The 15,482-nt window shown below is 43.2% G+C and overlaps 1 protein-coding gene across 2 annotated transcripts; it reads left to right on the top strand.

Moving 5' to 3' along the window:
• Positions 1–3,722: 3,722 nt before the first annotated feature.
• CDKN2AIPNL (CDKN2A interacting protein N-terminal like) lies at positions 3,723–9,927 on the top strand. 2 transcript variants are annotated; one of them, XM_068980759.1, is made up of 3 exons: positions 3,723–3,977; positions 5,310–5,409; positions 9,615–9,927. In XM_068980759.1, exons 1-3 carry the CDS (start codon positions 3,739–3,741, stop codon positions 9,624–9,626), a joined length of 351 nt encoding a protein of 116 aa, XP_068836860.1. In that variant the 5' UTR covers positions 3,723–3,738; the 3' UTR covers positions 9,627–9,927. The 2 variants fall into 2 exon arrangements, with proteins under 2 accessions (XP_068836860.1, XP_068836861.1); XM_068980760.1 differs by having other exon boundaries at positions 8,624–9,927.
• The last annotated feature ends 5,555 nt before the right edge of the window (positions 9,928–15,482 follow it).

The following is a 15,482-nucleotide window of genomic DNA, read 5'->3' as shown; positions in this document are numbered from 1 at the left end:
GCACAGTGTCACGAACCTCATTCCATAGTTCATCAGGCAGTCTATCTATCAGATCTAGACCCTTAAATCTATTTCTCACTTCCACTGTATAATCATAAGGGATTTGATTTAGGTCATACCTGAATGGTCTAGCGGTTTTCCCTACTTTCTTCAATTTAAGTCTGAATTTGGCAATAAGGAGTTCATGATCTGAGCCACAGTCAGCTCCCGGTCTTGTTTTTATTGACTGTATAGAGCTTCTCCATCTTTGGGTACAAAGAATATAATCAATCTGATTTCGGTGTTGACCATCTGGTGATGTCCATGTGTAGAGTCTTCTCTTGTGTTGTTGAAAGAAGGTGTTTGCTATGACCACTGCTCTGTTTTAGGAGTCTTAAATATTTTGCCAGCATCCACTGAAACTACAACAGGAGAAACTTTTAGCTTGTAAGTGTGGTACACAAATGTTCACAGTAGCATTATTTATACTAGTCAAGGTGTAGAAACAATCCAAATGTCCAGCAACTGATGAAAGGATAAACAAAATGAAGTGTATCCATATGATGGAATGTTCAGTTCAGTTCAGTTCAGTTGCTCAGTCATGTCCGACTCTTTGCGACCCCGTAAACTGCAGCATGCCAGGCCTCCCTGTTCATCACCAATTCCCGGAGTTCACTCAAACTCACGTCCATCGAGTCGGTGATGCCATCCAGCCATCTCATCCTCTGTTGTCCCCTTCTCCTCCTGCCCCCAGTCCCTCCCAGCAAAGGGATTTTCCAATGAGTCAACTCTTCGCATGAGATGGCCAAAATATTGGAATTTCAGCTTCAGCATCATTCCCTCCAAAGAAATCCCAGGGTTGATCTCCTTCAGAATGGACTCGTTGGATCTCCCTGCAGTCCAAGGGACTCTCAAGAGTCTTCTCCAACACTACAGTTCAAAAGCATCAATTCTTCGGCACTCAGCTTTCTTCACAGTCCAACTCTCACATCCATACATGACCACTGGAAAAACCATAGCCTTGACTAGACGGACTCAGTCATAAAAATGGAATGAAATACTAACACATGCTACAACATGGATGAATCTTGAAAACATTATGTAAGTGAAGAGCTTACAAGAGACCACACATTGTATGATTCCACTAATGTTAAATGCCCAGAATAGGAAACCTATAGAGATAAAAAGTAGATAAGTTGTTGCCAGGGGCTTGAGTGAGTGCAAAGCAATTGCTAATGGGTATGGAGTCTCTTTTAGGGGTGATGAAAATGTTTTATATTTAATTTGTGTTGATGGTTGCACAAATCTGTGAATATATTGAAACCACTAAATTCATCCATTTAAAATATTCAGTGGTACCCACACCAGTATTCTTGCCTGGAGAATTCCATGAACAGAGGAGATGGGTAGGCTATGGTCCATGGATTGCAAAGAGTTGGACACGACTGAACAACCTTCACACACACACAACCATGTTTTAAAAAGAAGATAAGGTAGGAAAGCTGTACTTGTCTATATAAGTATTTCACTTTAAGAAAATCTGAATCACAGAAATGAGTTAGAAACAATAACCTGGGCAGTGACTGGACTTGCCACAGGGCCCTGTAAAATGTTAATATTAACTAACATTTTTAGGCTACATTACATTTTGAAAGTATAATGTTAAGAAGATCATAGTATAAAAAAAATACCTATTTGTGTACGTTTGAGTTCTTATGACCTGCATGCATGAATATGTCTATATGTAGGTACACATACGCATATGTCTCATCATTATTAAAGATGATTCTAAATGAGACAGTTGCCAGATGACCTCTTAGCCTTTACACGAGTTAGCTATGTAGCTGCAGTTGTTGGTCGCAAAGTCCAGGTTCCTATTTCTGGGGCAACCTCTCCACCATACAATCAGGTGACCAAGAATTTGGTCCCAAGAACCCTCATCAATGTTTTTCAAAGTTTGGTCTGCTGCAGATGGAATCAATTTCCTGGAGCCTTGACGCAAAATCCAGTTATGTGCCTGGGACTCTGCTATTTTTGGCTATGTCTCACAGCTTTCATAATTTCAGTTTCTTGACCAGGGACTGAACCTGGGCCATGGCAGTGAAAGCACCAAATCCTAACCACTGGACTACCGCAACTCTTAAGGAATCTGTTATTTTAACAAGCTCCTTAGGTGATGTAATCTACACTTAATTTCAGGAACCCCAGCTCTTGGCACCTATTGCTGACTGATGTGGAGAAGCTGAGTCTGTCTGATTTCACAGGTCTGTTCACATTCTTCCCAATAACCAGGGTAAAAGTAGCATGCCTCCCTATTGTTAACCACAATGGGTGTCACTGAGCCTGGTACTGTTTTTTGCAGGCACAGTCTACTTGTGAGACTGCCTGATATTTCCATTCCATACCTGTTTTATGCCTGCTAGAGGCCCTGATGTCTCATCACAAGCTGCAGAAGCAGGAGATTCATAGGTTGCTTTGCTCCTAAGCCTCACAATACTGGACCTACACTGAAGCCTTGGATCCTGGATTCTAGGCTCAGTTCTGTACTTCAACCCACATTTGATGGGGGAAGATGGGGAAGCCTATTAGCTCAATAACTTCCCAAGGTTGACGGAAGTGCAAGTGGTTTCCCAGTTCCTGAATGAGATATGAAATTCAGCTTTTATGAACTCGTTTGTCAGTGGGTCTACCTGACCCTAGAACCGACAGCAGAGTCAGGCCAACTCACCTGCTTATTTCCTCCAGACACTTCCATTTTGGCTCCTGCCAACATCTTTTGGAAATACCTGATTAAAATCCTTCAGTGGCTCCCCATTCTTTTTAGGGCCTAGGCCACAACTCCTCCTGTGATCTACTGTCCTTGGTGATCTTTGCATCCTTATCTCCTCCACTGTCCCCCTACTCTAGGATTTGTCATACAGATCTTGCAGTTCTCTCACCAGTTCGGGGTCTCCTGCGCTGCCCTACTCTTTTCCGTGTACTTAACTCTTGTCAATTCCTCAGCTCTCCAGTATCATTTCCCTGACCACCAAGTCTGCATCAGGTCTCTTGCTTATCCATGCTCCTGGCACTCTGGGTCTCTCTTTTACTAAACTTTGTCAATGCTCAAAAGTTTCCCTTGAGCAATTATTAAATATTCACTAATAATGTCTATCTCCCCTAGCAGACTAAAGTTCAGTAGAGGAGCGCTCTGAGTTTGCTCTCATACCATCCCAGCACCTAGCAAAGGGTCTGGCAAGCACTCAGCTGGATCGCTAATTGGTTCCAGGAAGGCGGGCCACAAGCTGGGTGGAGTGTCAAGGCCTCTGGGAATGGATAAAAGTAGACCCTGAGCAACCACACATGTAATTCCTCGGAACTGTGGGCAACGGTCCCGCGGGCCAGGTGCTCAGGGAATTCCCAGGTCAAGGACACAGTAAAAGCCCTGACTGAGGTCCAGCTGCCGAATGGGAGAGGGCCGTCCTTGCTCTGTGCTTGGGAAGGCCTCCGTTTCCCTACTGGTTTCCCACTCGGTCCAGTGAGAACTGCCCCTGAGGCCCTGAGGCCCTGAGGCCCTGAGGTAGAGCCACTCCAGAGGCGCCGGCTGAGGTCTGAGGTGCCTGTTCGGGCTGGGTGAGGCCGCCGCGCCCGCCGAGGGCGCTCCAGACCAATCCTCCTGCGCAGTCGCGCGCCGCCGGTGCTCCTCTAGCCGCAGAGAGGTGGCGCAGTGCATGTCGGGAAGGCGGTGGGCAGGTCCGGCCTTTAGCGGTGGAGGGCGCCATGGTGGGTGGCGAGGCTGCCGCTGCCGTGGAAGAGCTAATCTCGGGTGTGCGGCGAGCGACTGACTTCGCTGAGCAGTTCCGCTCCTACTCGGAGAGCGAGAAGCAATGGAAGGCCCGCATGGAATTCATCCTGCGCCATCTGCCCGACTACCGCGATCCACCCGACGGTGGCGGCCGCCTGGACCAGCTGCTGTCCCTCTCCATGGTCTGGGCCAACCACCTCTTCCTGGGTTGCAGGTGCGGACCCCTGCCGGCTAACTGACCCTGTCCCAACCGCAGTCCTAATCCCAGGGCTAACCCCTGCCCAAGGCTGACCCCGTCCCCAGTCTCCAACCGTACTGGCCAGGTCTAAGGCAGAGTCCCACCTTAGCCAATTCTTGAAAAGATACTAAACCTCTCAGAGCTTCGACTTTCTCATCTGGAAAATGAATTGTGATGACTACAGTATTAAAGGGTGAAAAGCACTTAGCACAGGCGGTCATCTAGCAAGAAGAGCCCTATACATGCTAGGCGTTCGAGTTTGTATTATTTTGTAATGCAAGATACAAATATTTTGTTTGTATTATTACTGTAATTACTTAAAACCATCCTCTTTCTGAGTGCATAATTTTAAGTTCATTAGGTCCTTTCTTCCACATGGCAAACGTGCAGGGACAGAAACTGAGATCCCCAGTTTACATAAGCAACTGAAGAGAGGGAAAGAGACATAACTAGGACCATGCAGCTTCTGGCAGGATTGGTGGATTTTACCATTTATGGCAGGATGTAGTTTGTGGCCCTTGGCTTTTTCTCTCACATCCTAGTCTGCTTGGACCCAGTAGCAAGCAGCACTCTTTGCCTCTCTGCCTTTCCTTTTATGAAAATAACAAATGCCTTCAAGAACTGAAATGCTTGAAATATGGCACTCTACCACTCCATGAAGTGGTTGGCAAATCTTTAGGCTCTATCCTTTTATTTAGCATTTCCTGAAATTCTGTTAGGATAATGAAATGACTTAGTTGACTAGTTCTGGTCTCTGTGCTCCTTATGGCTGTGTGGTCACATGGCCCCTCCAGTCCTAAGCCACTTGGTTTTGCTTTCAGATTTGGGGAGTTATTGGAACAGAATTTTGGGAAGCAGTGCCTGCTGCATCCCTTCTGTTTCTCTGACTTCCAGGTGCTCCTAGTAAATTCTAGTTAACAAGATCCAACATTAGGCAAAAGTAAGAATATTGGACAAATGAACAAGTAACATTATTTTCATTAGACCAGTATTCCACATATAAAAAAAAAAAATTGGCCCTCATACCATATCCAAGAATACGTACTGCCAGATGTACAGTGCCTCTGTTTTTGTAAGTCTTGTTTTGTAAATCTTACAACACCTGCTCTGTCGGCATTCCTAGTGCTGCTTCTGTAGCTACATGCGGAAGAACTATTTTCTAACTTGATGTTGCTATCAGTTTCCCCAGTAGTATCAAATTGTTCCTCTGAGAGTTGCGTTTATAGTCCAGCTACCTGCAGTTTCTTTTTAGCCCACAGTGACAATAATTCTTCCAGGGTTTTTATCTTACTACTTTTTATTGTGCAGTTACAACAAAGACCTTTTAGACAAGGTGATGGAAATGGCTGATGGGATTGAAGTGGAAGACCTGCCACAGTTTACTACCAGAGGTGAATTCATGAAAAAGGTAAACAGGATTTCCAAGTGCATTTGAAATGGTATAGAGCTAATGGCCCCTGCCTTTATGGTGATGTATTAGAGTATATTGTTTTCTGAATGCTCTTCTTTACTACCCCAATCTAAGCCCTTTCATTTTATTTCTCTGTAACTGGTATAAAGCTTTTCATAACCAGATTGTAACTCAGTAGGTAAATTACACAGTGGGTGGAGTAACACATAAATTCAACCTCTTTAGTTCCTTTAGGAACATTCTGTTTAGAGCTTTTTGCTTGAATTTTAAGAAAATGTTGGTTAGAGTGCTACAGTTTCCCACTTATTAAAAAATCTTATTGATAACATTAACTTATCCTTACCGCAGTGGTTGAGGACACCACCAGACTTGTTTGGCCTCTCTGACTTGTTGATGGAAATGTGGATGGTGTGATATCCACACATCGTAACTGTTTCCTATTCTGCCAGGCTTGGTCTGATCTGAGGCTGTGAATTTTTCCATAGTGAGCTGTTGCCTGTCAAGCCTTGTAATTGCCTGTAGGGACAGGGGCCATAGTGTGTGTGGCAGAAGAAAACTCAGAGGATACCAACTGCTTTTTACTGTCTCCCAAGATAGGCTTTTTCTTATTTGCCCTGGTCTCCTTAGGCAGTGGAATTAATTGTTTCCTCATCCCCCATAGCACTTCACCCAGACCTTTTTAAGGGCACATGGTAAGCTTCTTGAGAGATGAGATGGTGCTTAAGACATTGATCCTGTTAACTCTGAAACCTGGTATAGGCATGCACTAGAGAAGGTGCTCAGAAAATGCTTACAGAATTGACCAAAGGCTGCTAGCCTCTGTTAGTTCTCATCTCAGAAACATAGGCAAACGCTTGCTTCACCCCACTTGGGTCTTGTTTTGGGAAGCAGGGCATAGAAAAAGGTTCCCTTCAGTGTGGGTTTCGGGAACTAATCAAATCCTCAGCTGCCCCAAAAGTATTTCAGCCCCAAACAGCAAACCCCACTTGATTTCAGATAGTGTCCCTTTAAAAGTATTGTTGTTGTTTTTTTATGTCAAGCTTTCTCTATCTCCTTTATACTTTAATAAAACTTTATTACACACACACACACACACAAAGTATTGTTTTATAACTGAATCTGGACTCAAAAGTTTCAGGTTGAGTTCAAGGGGCTATTTTGTTTTTCATATCAGCTGTTAACAGGGCTACTGTTTGTAGCCAGGGAGCCATTGTGAATTGTGCATTTGTGACTTTTGGAATTCTCCTCTGAAATATTAAAAAAGAAACCTGGAGTAAGTCCCTTAGTATCCAGGTCGTCAGGTTCCTTGGGCTCAGGCATGGGACAGTTAGATAATTTCTGGCCACATGGGTTAGGGGCAGGCAGGGAGTAGGGTGAGCTTTCATTTCTTGACTGCTCATGGCCAGTTCTTTCCTTGACTTTTTGCTCCTAAGAGGTGGTCTGCCCTAAGATCTGTTTTTCTTGTAAATATTGTATTTCTCTCTTCACAGTCATGCTGGGATATTGGAGGTCATAACACTTGATGAATTTTGGGTTTCAAACTCCAGATGAGACTAAGGAGTGTCCCTAACATTATCCATAGACCAGAGTGAAGAAGTATGTGTGTGTGGTGAGGGAAGAATTTCTAAACTGTTAAACATTTTGTAAAGGGGTCTGGAACCTCAAAAATGTAGGGAACCCTTGTTCTGAGTTCATTTTTGAATCCCCTGTTCATTTTTGACACTCACAGTGTCAGCCTCCAGAGTAGAGTTCTCAGAGATGAACTTTGGCATCCCTGAAGCCAGCTTTGCCATCAGACTAATCACTGGTACCTAGTTACCTGGAAGAAGCCTTCATGGTGGCTGCATTTCTATAGCACTTTTGGATTATGTATGTTTGAACTTCCTTCAAATAATACTTAGGTTTTTTTAGTAACCCAGTTAAATTTTAGACTGTCAGTGTCACTGAAAATGAAGCTAAGTAGATTCTGAAAAGTGAGATACTTGGAGGATGTGTAGTGTGTTGCCAGTTGGTAAAGTCTTTTAGATAAGCCTGTCCTGCGAATGAGTCATCTTACCTGTTCCATGACAGAACTGTGGTGTGTTGAAGGCTGTCCCTTCTCTTCTGAAAGCCACCCTTAGTGCCCACTGCAAAGAGAGCCCTGGGGGCTTTGCAGCAGTTTGTGTGTGTGTGTGTGTGTCTTGCCTGAGGTTTTTGCATGTAATAGAGGTTGACAAACATTAAGCACCATTGCCAGCCCAGAGACAAAAAAACAAAACAAAGAACCTTGATGTTGAGCCATGCACTTGAAAAGGTCAGTTATGGTTCTGCCCAGAATTGATCCTTAGCTCTAAGAGTTTTTAGTTGGATTTTGAAGCTAGCTACAAAGTAGAAATGAATTGCCTGGCATCAGTGGTATACAGAGACTGGCTAGTGAAGATTATTTAGGGACATTAAGTTCTTTAAAGATTAAAAAAATACTTTATGGCTTTTTGGCACTTTTAAGGCCAGTAAAAATGAGGTCTGTCCAGCTTTTTTTTAAGGGGGTATGGTGTGGGCAAATCTGATAAAAGAAATGAGCATGGGACTCTGACAGGTGGTATTTGTCAGACAGTTGCAGTGTATGATTTTTCTTTGGAAAAAAGAGGTTCAAACACAAATATATTGAACACTCTCAATTATCCACTGGCCCTACCAAGGTACCTACCAGCAGAACTTTGTCATCAACCACGTTACCCATTAATGAGCAATAATTAACCGAGTGCAGCAGCTCCCTCAGGAATGGTGTTGTTACTGAGACTGTTTATATTATTTCCAAGGCATCATCTTAAGAAGAGCAGTGATTCACTAGGAAGTTATCGTTATTGGCCAAAGAAAGAATCTGTCCACTTAATAACTCCATTTTTCCTGAGAACGTTTTTATCAAGAGGGAAAATGGCAGTATGGAAAGTGACTATGAAATGTGGAAGAGAAGTTAGAAAAGTGTGCTTGCCTTTCAGAGAATTTTTCTTCTTATACATTATATCCAGTCTTGGAAATCTCTGAAGTAACAGAGCAGCCACTCCACTGATGGAAGGAGATGTGATTCTAGTAAGATGGCAAGTATTTGTCAATATCAAAAAAAAAAAAAAAAATTTTTTTTCAGCCTGCCAGAGTAGTTAAATCAGGTTTTGTCTTGGATCCTAAGATAAATGCTTCGTGGAGCTACCTTTCTTTTTCCCTTTATCCACAGAAATAGAACCAGCCAGAAGAGCTGTGTCTGACCCTACAGGCCAGTCTGTTGCCTGGTGCCCAGCATGAGTGAATCACCTACCAACACGAGTGCCAAAGACCAGACTTGAAACAGCCAAAGCCAGGGGCAGCTCTGCTGCTACTCCAGTCTTGGTCTGTCCTGTTGGAAATTGAAGAGAGGGCTTACCGGATTCTCTTTCCCTTTGGAATAAAGATGGTTTCTTTAGGTGGTAACTGCATTTTCCTCAAAGGAGAAAGACCTCTTATATTTTGCTCTTGCTGAGGAATTTTGCTTCTTCACTTCTCAAAGACTGATATGACAGGCTTAAGCCAGGAAATAGGTCATACCTTGAAAACTGATTGCTAAAAAGACTCTGATTGACTCACTTGCACTGCTAAATGTTAAGGAAATCCATTCAAATAGGTGACAGCCAAAATGATTTCTTCACACCCTGCTTAAGAGTTGTCTAAAGCCAAGTTTAAATTTACCAAAGGTGCTAGAGTACCCAGAAAGAATATATCTGCTTCAGTTCATCACTATTTGAAGACATGCATTTACAGTTTCTAATAGTGTGAAATTCAGAAACACATAACCTTCACATCTTCTAAATATCCTGAGTCAATGTGAAATGTTGTGAATTACTACCTGGATTCAACTGATTTTAATTTAGAACAATAAAGGGTTTGTGTGATTCTGTTTTTAGAAGCCTTCGTTGCAGAGCATGCCATGGAAAAAGTTATTTTTTAAGTATTTCTGTTATTACTGTGAATTGTGAACATTAACAGATCACAGGTGACAAAACAAAAAATCTGCTTCCAAGTGGATGGTATGGTTAGTGTTTTGCTCTATCTTCTGTACATAGTAAACTCAATAATTTCTGAGTCTACTTACATACCATCTGGGTAGGACATAAAATTTGTATCACTGCTGTATTTTTACTTATGAATTTGAGTCATTAGACTACATGGCTACTTTTTCTTTTTTTTCCTAGCATCAAAGCTAAGGCAGAAGATTCGTCACACTTTCATCATTAGCTACAGACTTGGAAAGGAGGCTGGCATGAATGCGACATTGACCTCAGCGGTCTCTTAAGATTCTTGGTATTACCATGTAGGAAAGAGGCAATTAGAATGAAAGGGAATCTTGTCTAGATTGGCATTTTTAAAGTTCTCATTTTTCTAGTAGCTATCATTGTAAAAGTATGCATGGATATTTATGTGTTTATAAATCATGCCCTCTTTTGTTGGTCAAAATGTTTAAAGTGCCTATTTTTTTTTATGTTGATGTAATAATGGCAGGTAATGAATTATACACTTTGGACTTTTCAACAGTGTACCTTTAAGTGTGATTCTGTTTTATAGTCTTTTTCCTCTGTTGACTGAGGCAAATCATATCCCTTATTTCTACCTGAAGTTTACACCATCCATATACCCTGTTTCCACACACATTTCACCTTTTTTAGAGATGACTGAAAATCAAAATCATAGGGCTTCAGGTTTATCTACCAGCTCATGGGAAAAGGCAGCCTTATTTTTTAAAAAGTCTTATTAAAAAAAAAAAAGCCTTATTTTAAAGCTCACTGAAACAAGATTCCACAGCTTGGTCTCTATAAGGCCTTCCAGGCTGCTGAGTAAAAAGCCCATACTCTTTTTTCCTGGAGGGAGCCTGAGGTTTGGTTTTCTAGACTTGAGGAACTGCCTTGTACAATCCCTCAAGAAATACTTATTAGTGCAGTGCTGCTTTGCTCTGAAGTTCTCATTAATTTCCCTTTCAGTTGATGTGTGTTTCTTACCCCCCGCCCCGCTCCTCTTTCTTATTTAGTACCCACTCTTATGTGCTTCTCTCTAAGCATAAATACTAAGGACTTCACGTGGGGACAGCAGTGTAACAGTCAGTCACGGCAGGATTCCCTTATCACTGTGCTTGGTACTGGGGGTAGTGGCAAGATATGATTGTGGGCCTGCCTGAGCTTAATCTGCTGGGGAGCTCAGGACACTGAAGTGCTAAAGAGGAGAGTGCCTGGGAGCAGAGAAGGGGGACGACTCTCACCCATGGTTCGAGGCTGAGGCCAAATCGCACACCACATCCCTGTGCAGCTTCTCGCTCTGATCTGTAGTGACCACTAGGGTGGGCCAAGTGAAGACCTTGGGACCTCTGACAAGTCACTTCTCTCCTGTGGCCTTTCCTGGAAAATGATAATCATAGAAATAGCTACCACAGAGACCTGTGACAAGGATTAATATTAAGGGCCAAGTATGGTGCTCAGTTAGCCCCGGCCTCTACAAGATATAATTCCCCAATAAAATATTCAATAATAATATATCCTATCAGGAGCACATCCATTGCAAATTCAGCTTATTTTTGAAGACTTCGCCAGTTAATCAAATTTTCTGATGTCATTTTCTAGTGGATTTTCTCTCATTTCCTCAGCTTAAACTGCCTTTAAAAAATTTTTTTAGAACAATTTACAGGAAGTCTGTAAAAATAGTTTATAGAGTTCCTGTATACTCTACAGTTTCCCCTATTAGCATCTTACATTAGTATGGTACATTTGTTACCATTAACAAGCCAATATTGATACACTCTTAACTAATATCCAGGATGTCCACGCTTCACTGAGACTTCATTTTCACTTGATATCCTTTTTCTGTTTCAGGATCCCATTACTCTCCCCAGGATAAGTTGCCTGTTTTTCATCTTACCTTTATCTCTACGGCTATCTCCCGTATAAAATTAATATTTTAGACTTTTATCCTTTGTTTACTTGGAATAGAAAGTGGCATAGAAATCTAATATTCTGCATTGCAGCACCCCTTGTAGGTTAGTAAAATGGCCCACTTTTAGATTTGAAACAGGAGCTCACAGGTAAGATACAAGCTACAAGCCACTGGTGGTCTCATAGTCTTGCCCACAAAATGGGAGTGCGGATCAAGTGAGATTATACAAAGGGACATGATAAAGTATTACTTCAAGTAATGACTAGGAGGGGCTCTCATCTGTTAGACATTAAGTCTCAAGACCTTCTGAAGAAGCAACCACCATTGATAGAGGTACAACCCATGGATTCGGTCAACTGCAGATCATGTAGTGCTGCAGGTCCTTGTTTATTGGTAGCAATTTACGTATAAGTGGACCCGTGCAATTCAGACCTGTTTGGGTCATCCATACCAACAGTACAGTTTAGGGTGCTCAGTTAATAGTGATGCCCTTTCATATTATCCAGAAATTGCTTTCTGAAACATTGCTGAGTCTGTGGCCCACCTGATAATCCCTTTCCACCTGTGCACAGGCAAGGATTCCCTCTAAGCTTTTCCAGGATCCACTTAGATCTGTGGCTTACCTATTCTATGGGCACTGGGTGGAATCACATTAACTGTCACTGCCCATCCTCTGTTCCTCTGCTATCTTTAGTAAATGAGTGAATACACAGTGTGGTATCTGACAGGAGATATATTGCCGTGTTTCCCAGCTGTCCCAGCTCTGCCTGGGTACCCTTATGTCCGAAAGGAGACTGAAACCTCAGGGGTCTGAAAGTCATCTTGTCGTCTAGCCCTGTCTCTCATTCTTGACTAGATTAGGGACACCTCTCAGTTCTGTAGTAATAAGAATAAACACAACCCTTAAGAGGCAAGAATTTTAGAACTTAAAGGTTTGTGATCATATGGAAATAGCTAACTTCAATAAACAAGTACATGCTAAAACAAACTGCCCTCCTGCATAGTATACACACACACTCCCTAAGAAACAGAACCTTACCTGGCTTTTCATTAAAATCAGTAGCTAGCTAGATAACCTATTTATTTAAATGAAAAGCAAGCCAAGCAAGTTATTTCCCAAAGTTTACTCTGTCCCTTCAAAGTTAGGACTCCTGGGGCAAGGCACAGCAATATTTCACTGCTTTTCTCATTTTGATTTGGAAGGCTTTTTCACACTGCCAGCAGTAGAGGCCGGAGAAGGCAATGGCACCCTACTCCAGTACTCTTACTTGGAAAATCCTATGGATGGAGGAGCCTGGTAGGCTGCAGTCCATGGGGTCACTAAGAGTCGGACACGACTGAGCGACTTCACTTTCATTTTTCACTTTCCTGCATTGGAGAAGGAAATGGCAACCCACTCCAGTGTTCTTGCCTGGAGAATCCCAGGGACGGGGGAGCCTGGTGGGCTGCTGTCTATGGGGTCGCAGAGTCGACACGACTGAAGCGACTTAGCAGCAGAGGCAGAGTTCTTCGCATGCGCTCCTACCTGACACGGAGGTGGGCCTGAAACCTTGTTCAAAGAGAAGAGTCCCAGCTGAGGAGGTGGAGTAGGACGACTGCATCACGTATACAGATTCCCTTGGAAATCAGACTCAAGTTGAGACTATTAAGAGCTCACATTAGATGGAGCTAATTCTTACCTGTTCTAGACCGTGGCATGTGAACCAGTTTTTTCCCCTCGACGTGCTGTCAGACAAGGATGCCTCTTCAGAACATAAGCCAGGCAGTCACAGCCCAAGTCCTATCTTTTCCCAACCAAGTAAAAGTAGGTTAGCAAACCAAAAATATCCTTGAATAAGGCCCTGGGAGAAGATGCTGTTAGGAGCCTGAGACAGGTCTTGGTCGACCTGTGATTTAGTGAAGGGGCAGTTAACAGTGAAGTCATCCTTGAACTGCATGGGCCTAGTGATTAAAGCCCTTGCTTTGCTGTCAATGCTAGCACCAAAATCTCATGCTGCTAGGGCTGCATTTATCTTTCCCTTTGACATTTTCATTAGGAATGTTTAACTATCCCTAGTAGCTGTGGACTGGTAGTAATTCCTGCCTCCTGAGTTCCTCGGTGTTACGATGATTCCTACTTTAATGTTTATTGGGGGATTCCATAGAAAAACTGTATTAGTACCTGGCTCTCAGTGAGCTCCCACTGCTTCATTTCTGCCACTTTTCCTCTGAGACCATGATGGGAAGATACGAAATGTTTCAACTAAAATTTACATGAGATAAAAATAAACACCCATAATCACCCCTCCATGCCAGGCTTCATCCCCAAAGCTGCAAAAGGGTGGACCTAACATGCTACCTGGCACCCATTAGGTGCCAGCAGGTGCCAGCATTATCAGCAGACATGCTGACAGAACAAATGGCAGCAGGCACTGTACAGTACAGCACAAACTAAACACGAGGCTGTTCTGGATCCGGGCAGAAGCAGGATGGGAGGAAAGGGGCCAGCACACGGCCAGCCTTGGAACTCCTAATCTAGGGGTCTGGGGCTTGTAAAGGCTGTCGCTATGTTCCTTTTTCCATCAATGTGGACTTTGCCCTAGTAGTGGCTGAAAGGCAGACGTCTTGCCCTAGAGTATCACACTGTAAATTGCCTAGATTCCTTATCACTCTTGGGTGTGAATTTTGGGTCTCAGACAACTGGAAAAATTTGGTCTTAGACCAACACCTACAGTCCTCACTTCCTCTTAAGCCAGCTGTTTTCAGCTTCTCAGGTGGTGAGAATGACTCATGCTTCCTTCTACCTTTGTGCTTACTGAATTATTTTTTATGAGTGTTCTACTTTTGTAACAAAAAACAGAAAGCCACTAATTAAAAAAGTGTTCCCAGAGGATTCATGGACCCTGGAGGTTCACTGCTGTCCTGCTGGCCTTCTGCCCAGGCCTGTGCATGTACTGCCAGAGTTATCTGGAAAGCAGTTCCAAGTGTTAGCTCCACTCTATGGTACTTATAGTATGGCTCAGCCTGATACCTCAAACACAGTCTTGAGGGTGCCAGGGTGATTGTGGTCTGTCCTCAAGCTCCCTTGTGCACAGTGCCCAGCCCCTGTCAAAGAACCAATCAGTAAGGGCTAACAAAAGCTAGAAAGGAAACTTCTTCCTAACAGATGGTATCATCAACTCACCACCAGGCCCCAGGACCGCCCTCACTCGTATTTCTGACTTGCAAAAGGTTTCTTGTACCTAACCCCTGGGATGTCTTGATTCTAAAGGCAGTTTTCCGGCTGATATTCCAGAGTCTCTACCTGAAATCACAGCCTTAGGTGCTTATGCAGGTGCAGTCACTACAATGCAGCAAGGTCACTAATCTAGAGTTTTCTTTGGAGGCCATATTCTAAGCCTTGAGCCAAAGCTGAAGATACGGGCTGAAGTCTCTGGATTCTTTCCTCTTCTCTGCCCAGCATGGTTATCAGAACAAGAAGCTTCCTGTTGTCTTTGTATTACCACCAACACAAAAACAGAAAACCTCCCAACTCAAGTTTTGTAGGATGACTTTACACAGAGGCTAGCCAAAGAGCTGCAAACCTCTCTGCATCTGCATTCTTTTAGTGCATTCTTCTAGTGCCGCTAGTCCAATTCAGCTGGTGGGCTGCAGTATTCTTGGCATAAGGCCTTCTTTGTAAAGGGGAAAGAGCAAGAGGGGCTTCAGACAGGAAGCAGCATTAAGAAGTCTACCTTAAGCGTGCTACGTTTGCACTTTGGCAGCGTTCAGCACACCACAGATGCTCTCCTACATTCTAGGAAGAATGACAACTAAAGCAGATTAGGCTGCTGAGTGATCCTTTCAGAGAGAGGCTCTGGTTTCCTCTAGACAAAATTCCTAACCCAGTGGTACATTAAAGATCCCAGTCTGGCAGGTAAGACTTTAGATCAGTTATAACATCCTCCCAAAAGACTACAGAAGCATCACACTTGTAACCAAACCAAGACCATCACCATATAAAGACCTCTCTAGCTAAAAGGTTATCATTTCCTTTTACTCAGCAGAGCACACACTATATTTAGTCTTCCCAAACACATGATTCCAGAAGTCACTGGTAAACAAAAGCATCTTGTGGCCAAACTTTAGCACTACGTCAATGGCAGAGTTCCTGACAGTCCAAG

The sequence above is a fragment of the Capricornis sumatraensis genome, chromosome 9 (assembly GCF_032405125.1).
Source record: "Capricornis sumatraensis isolate serow.1 chromosome 9, serow.2, whole genome shotgun sequence".
Classification (NCBI taxonomy): domain Eukaryota; kingdom Metazoa; phylum Chordata; class Mammalia; order Artiodactyla; family Bovidae; genus Capricornis; species Capricornis sumatraensis.
The sequence above is the reverse complement of the archived record's forward strand: the minus strand, read 5'-3'. Positions and strand labels throughout refer to the sequence as shown.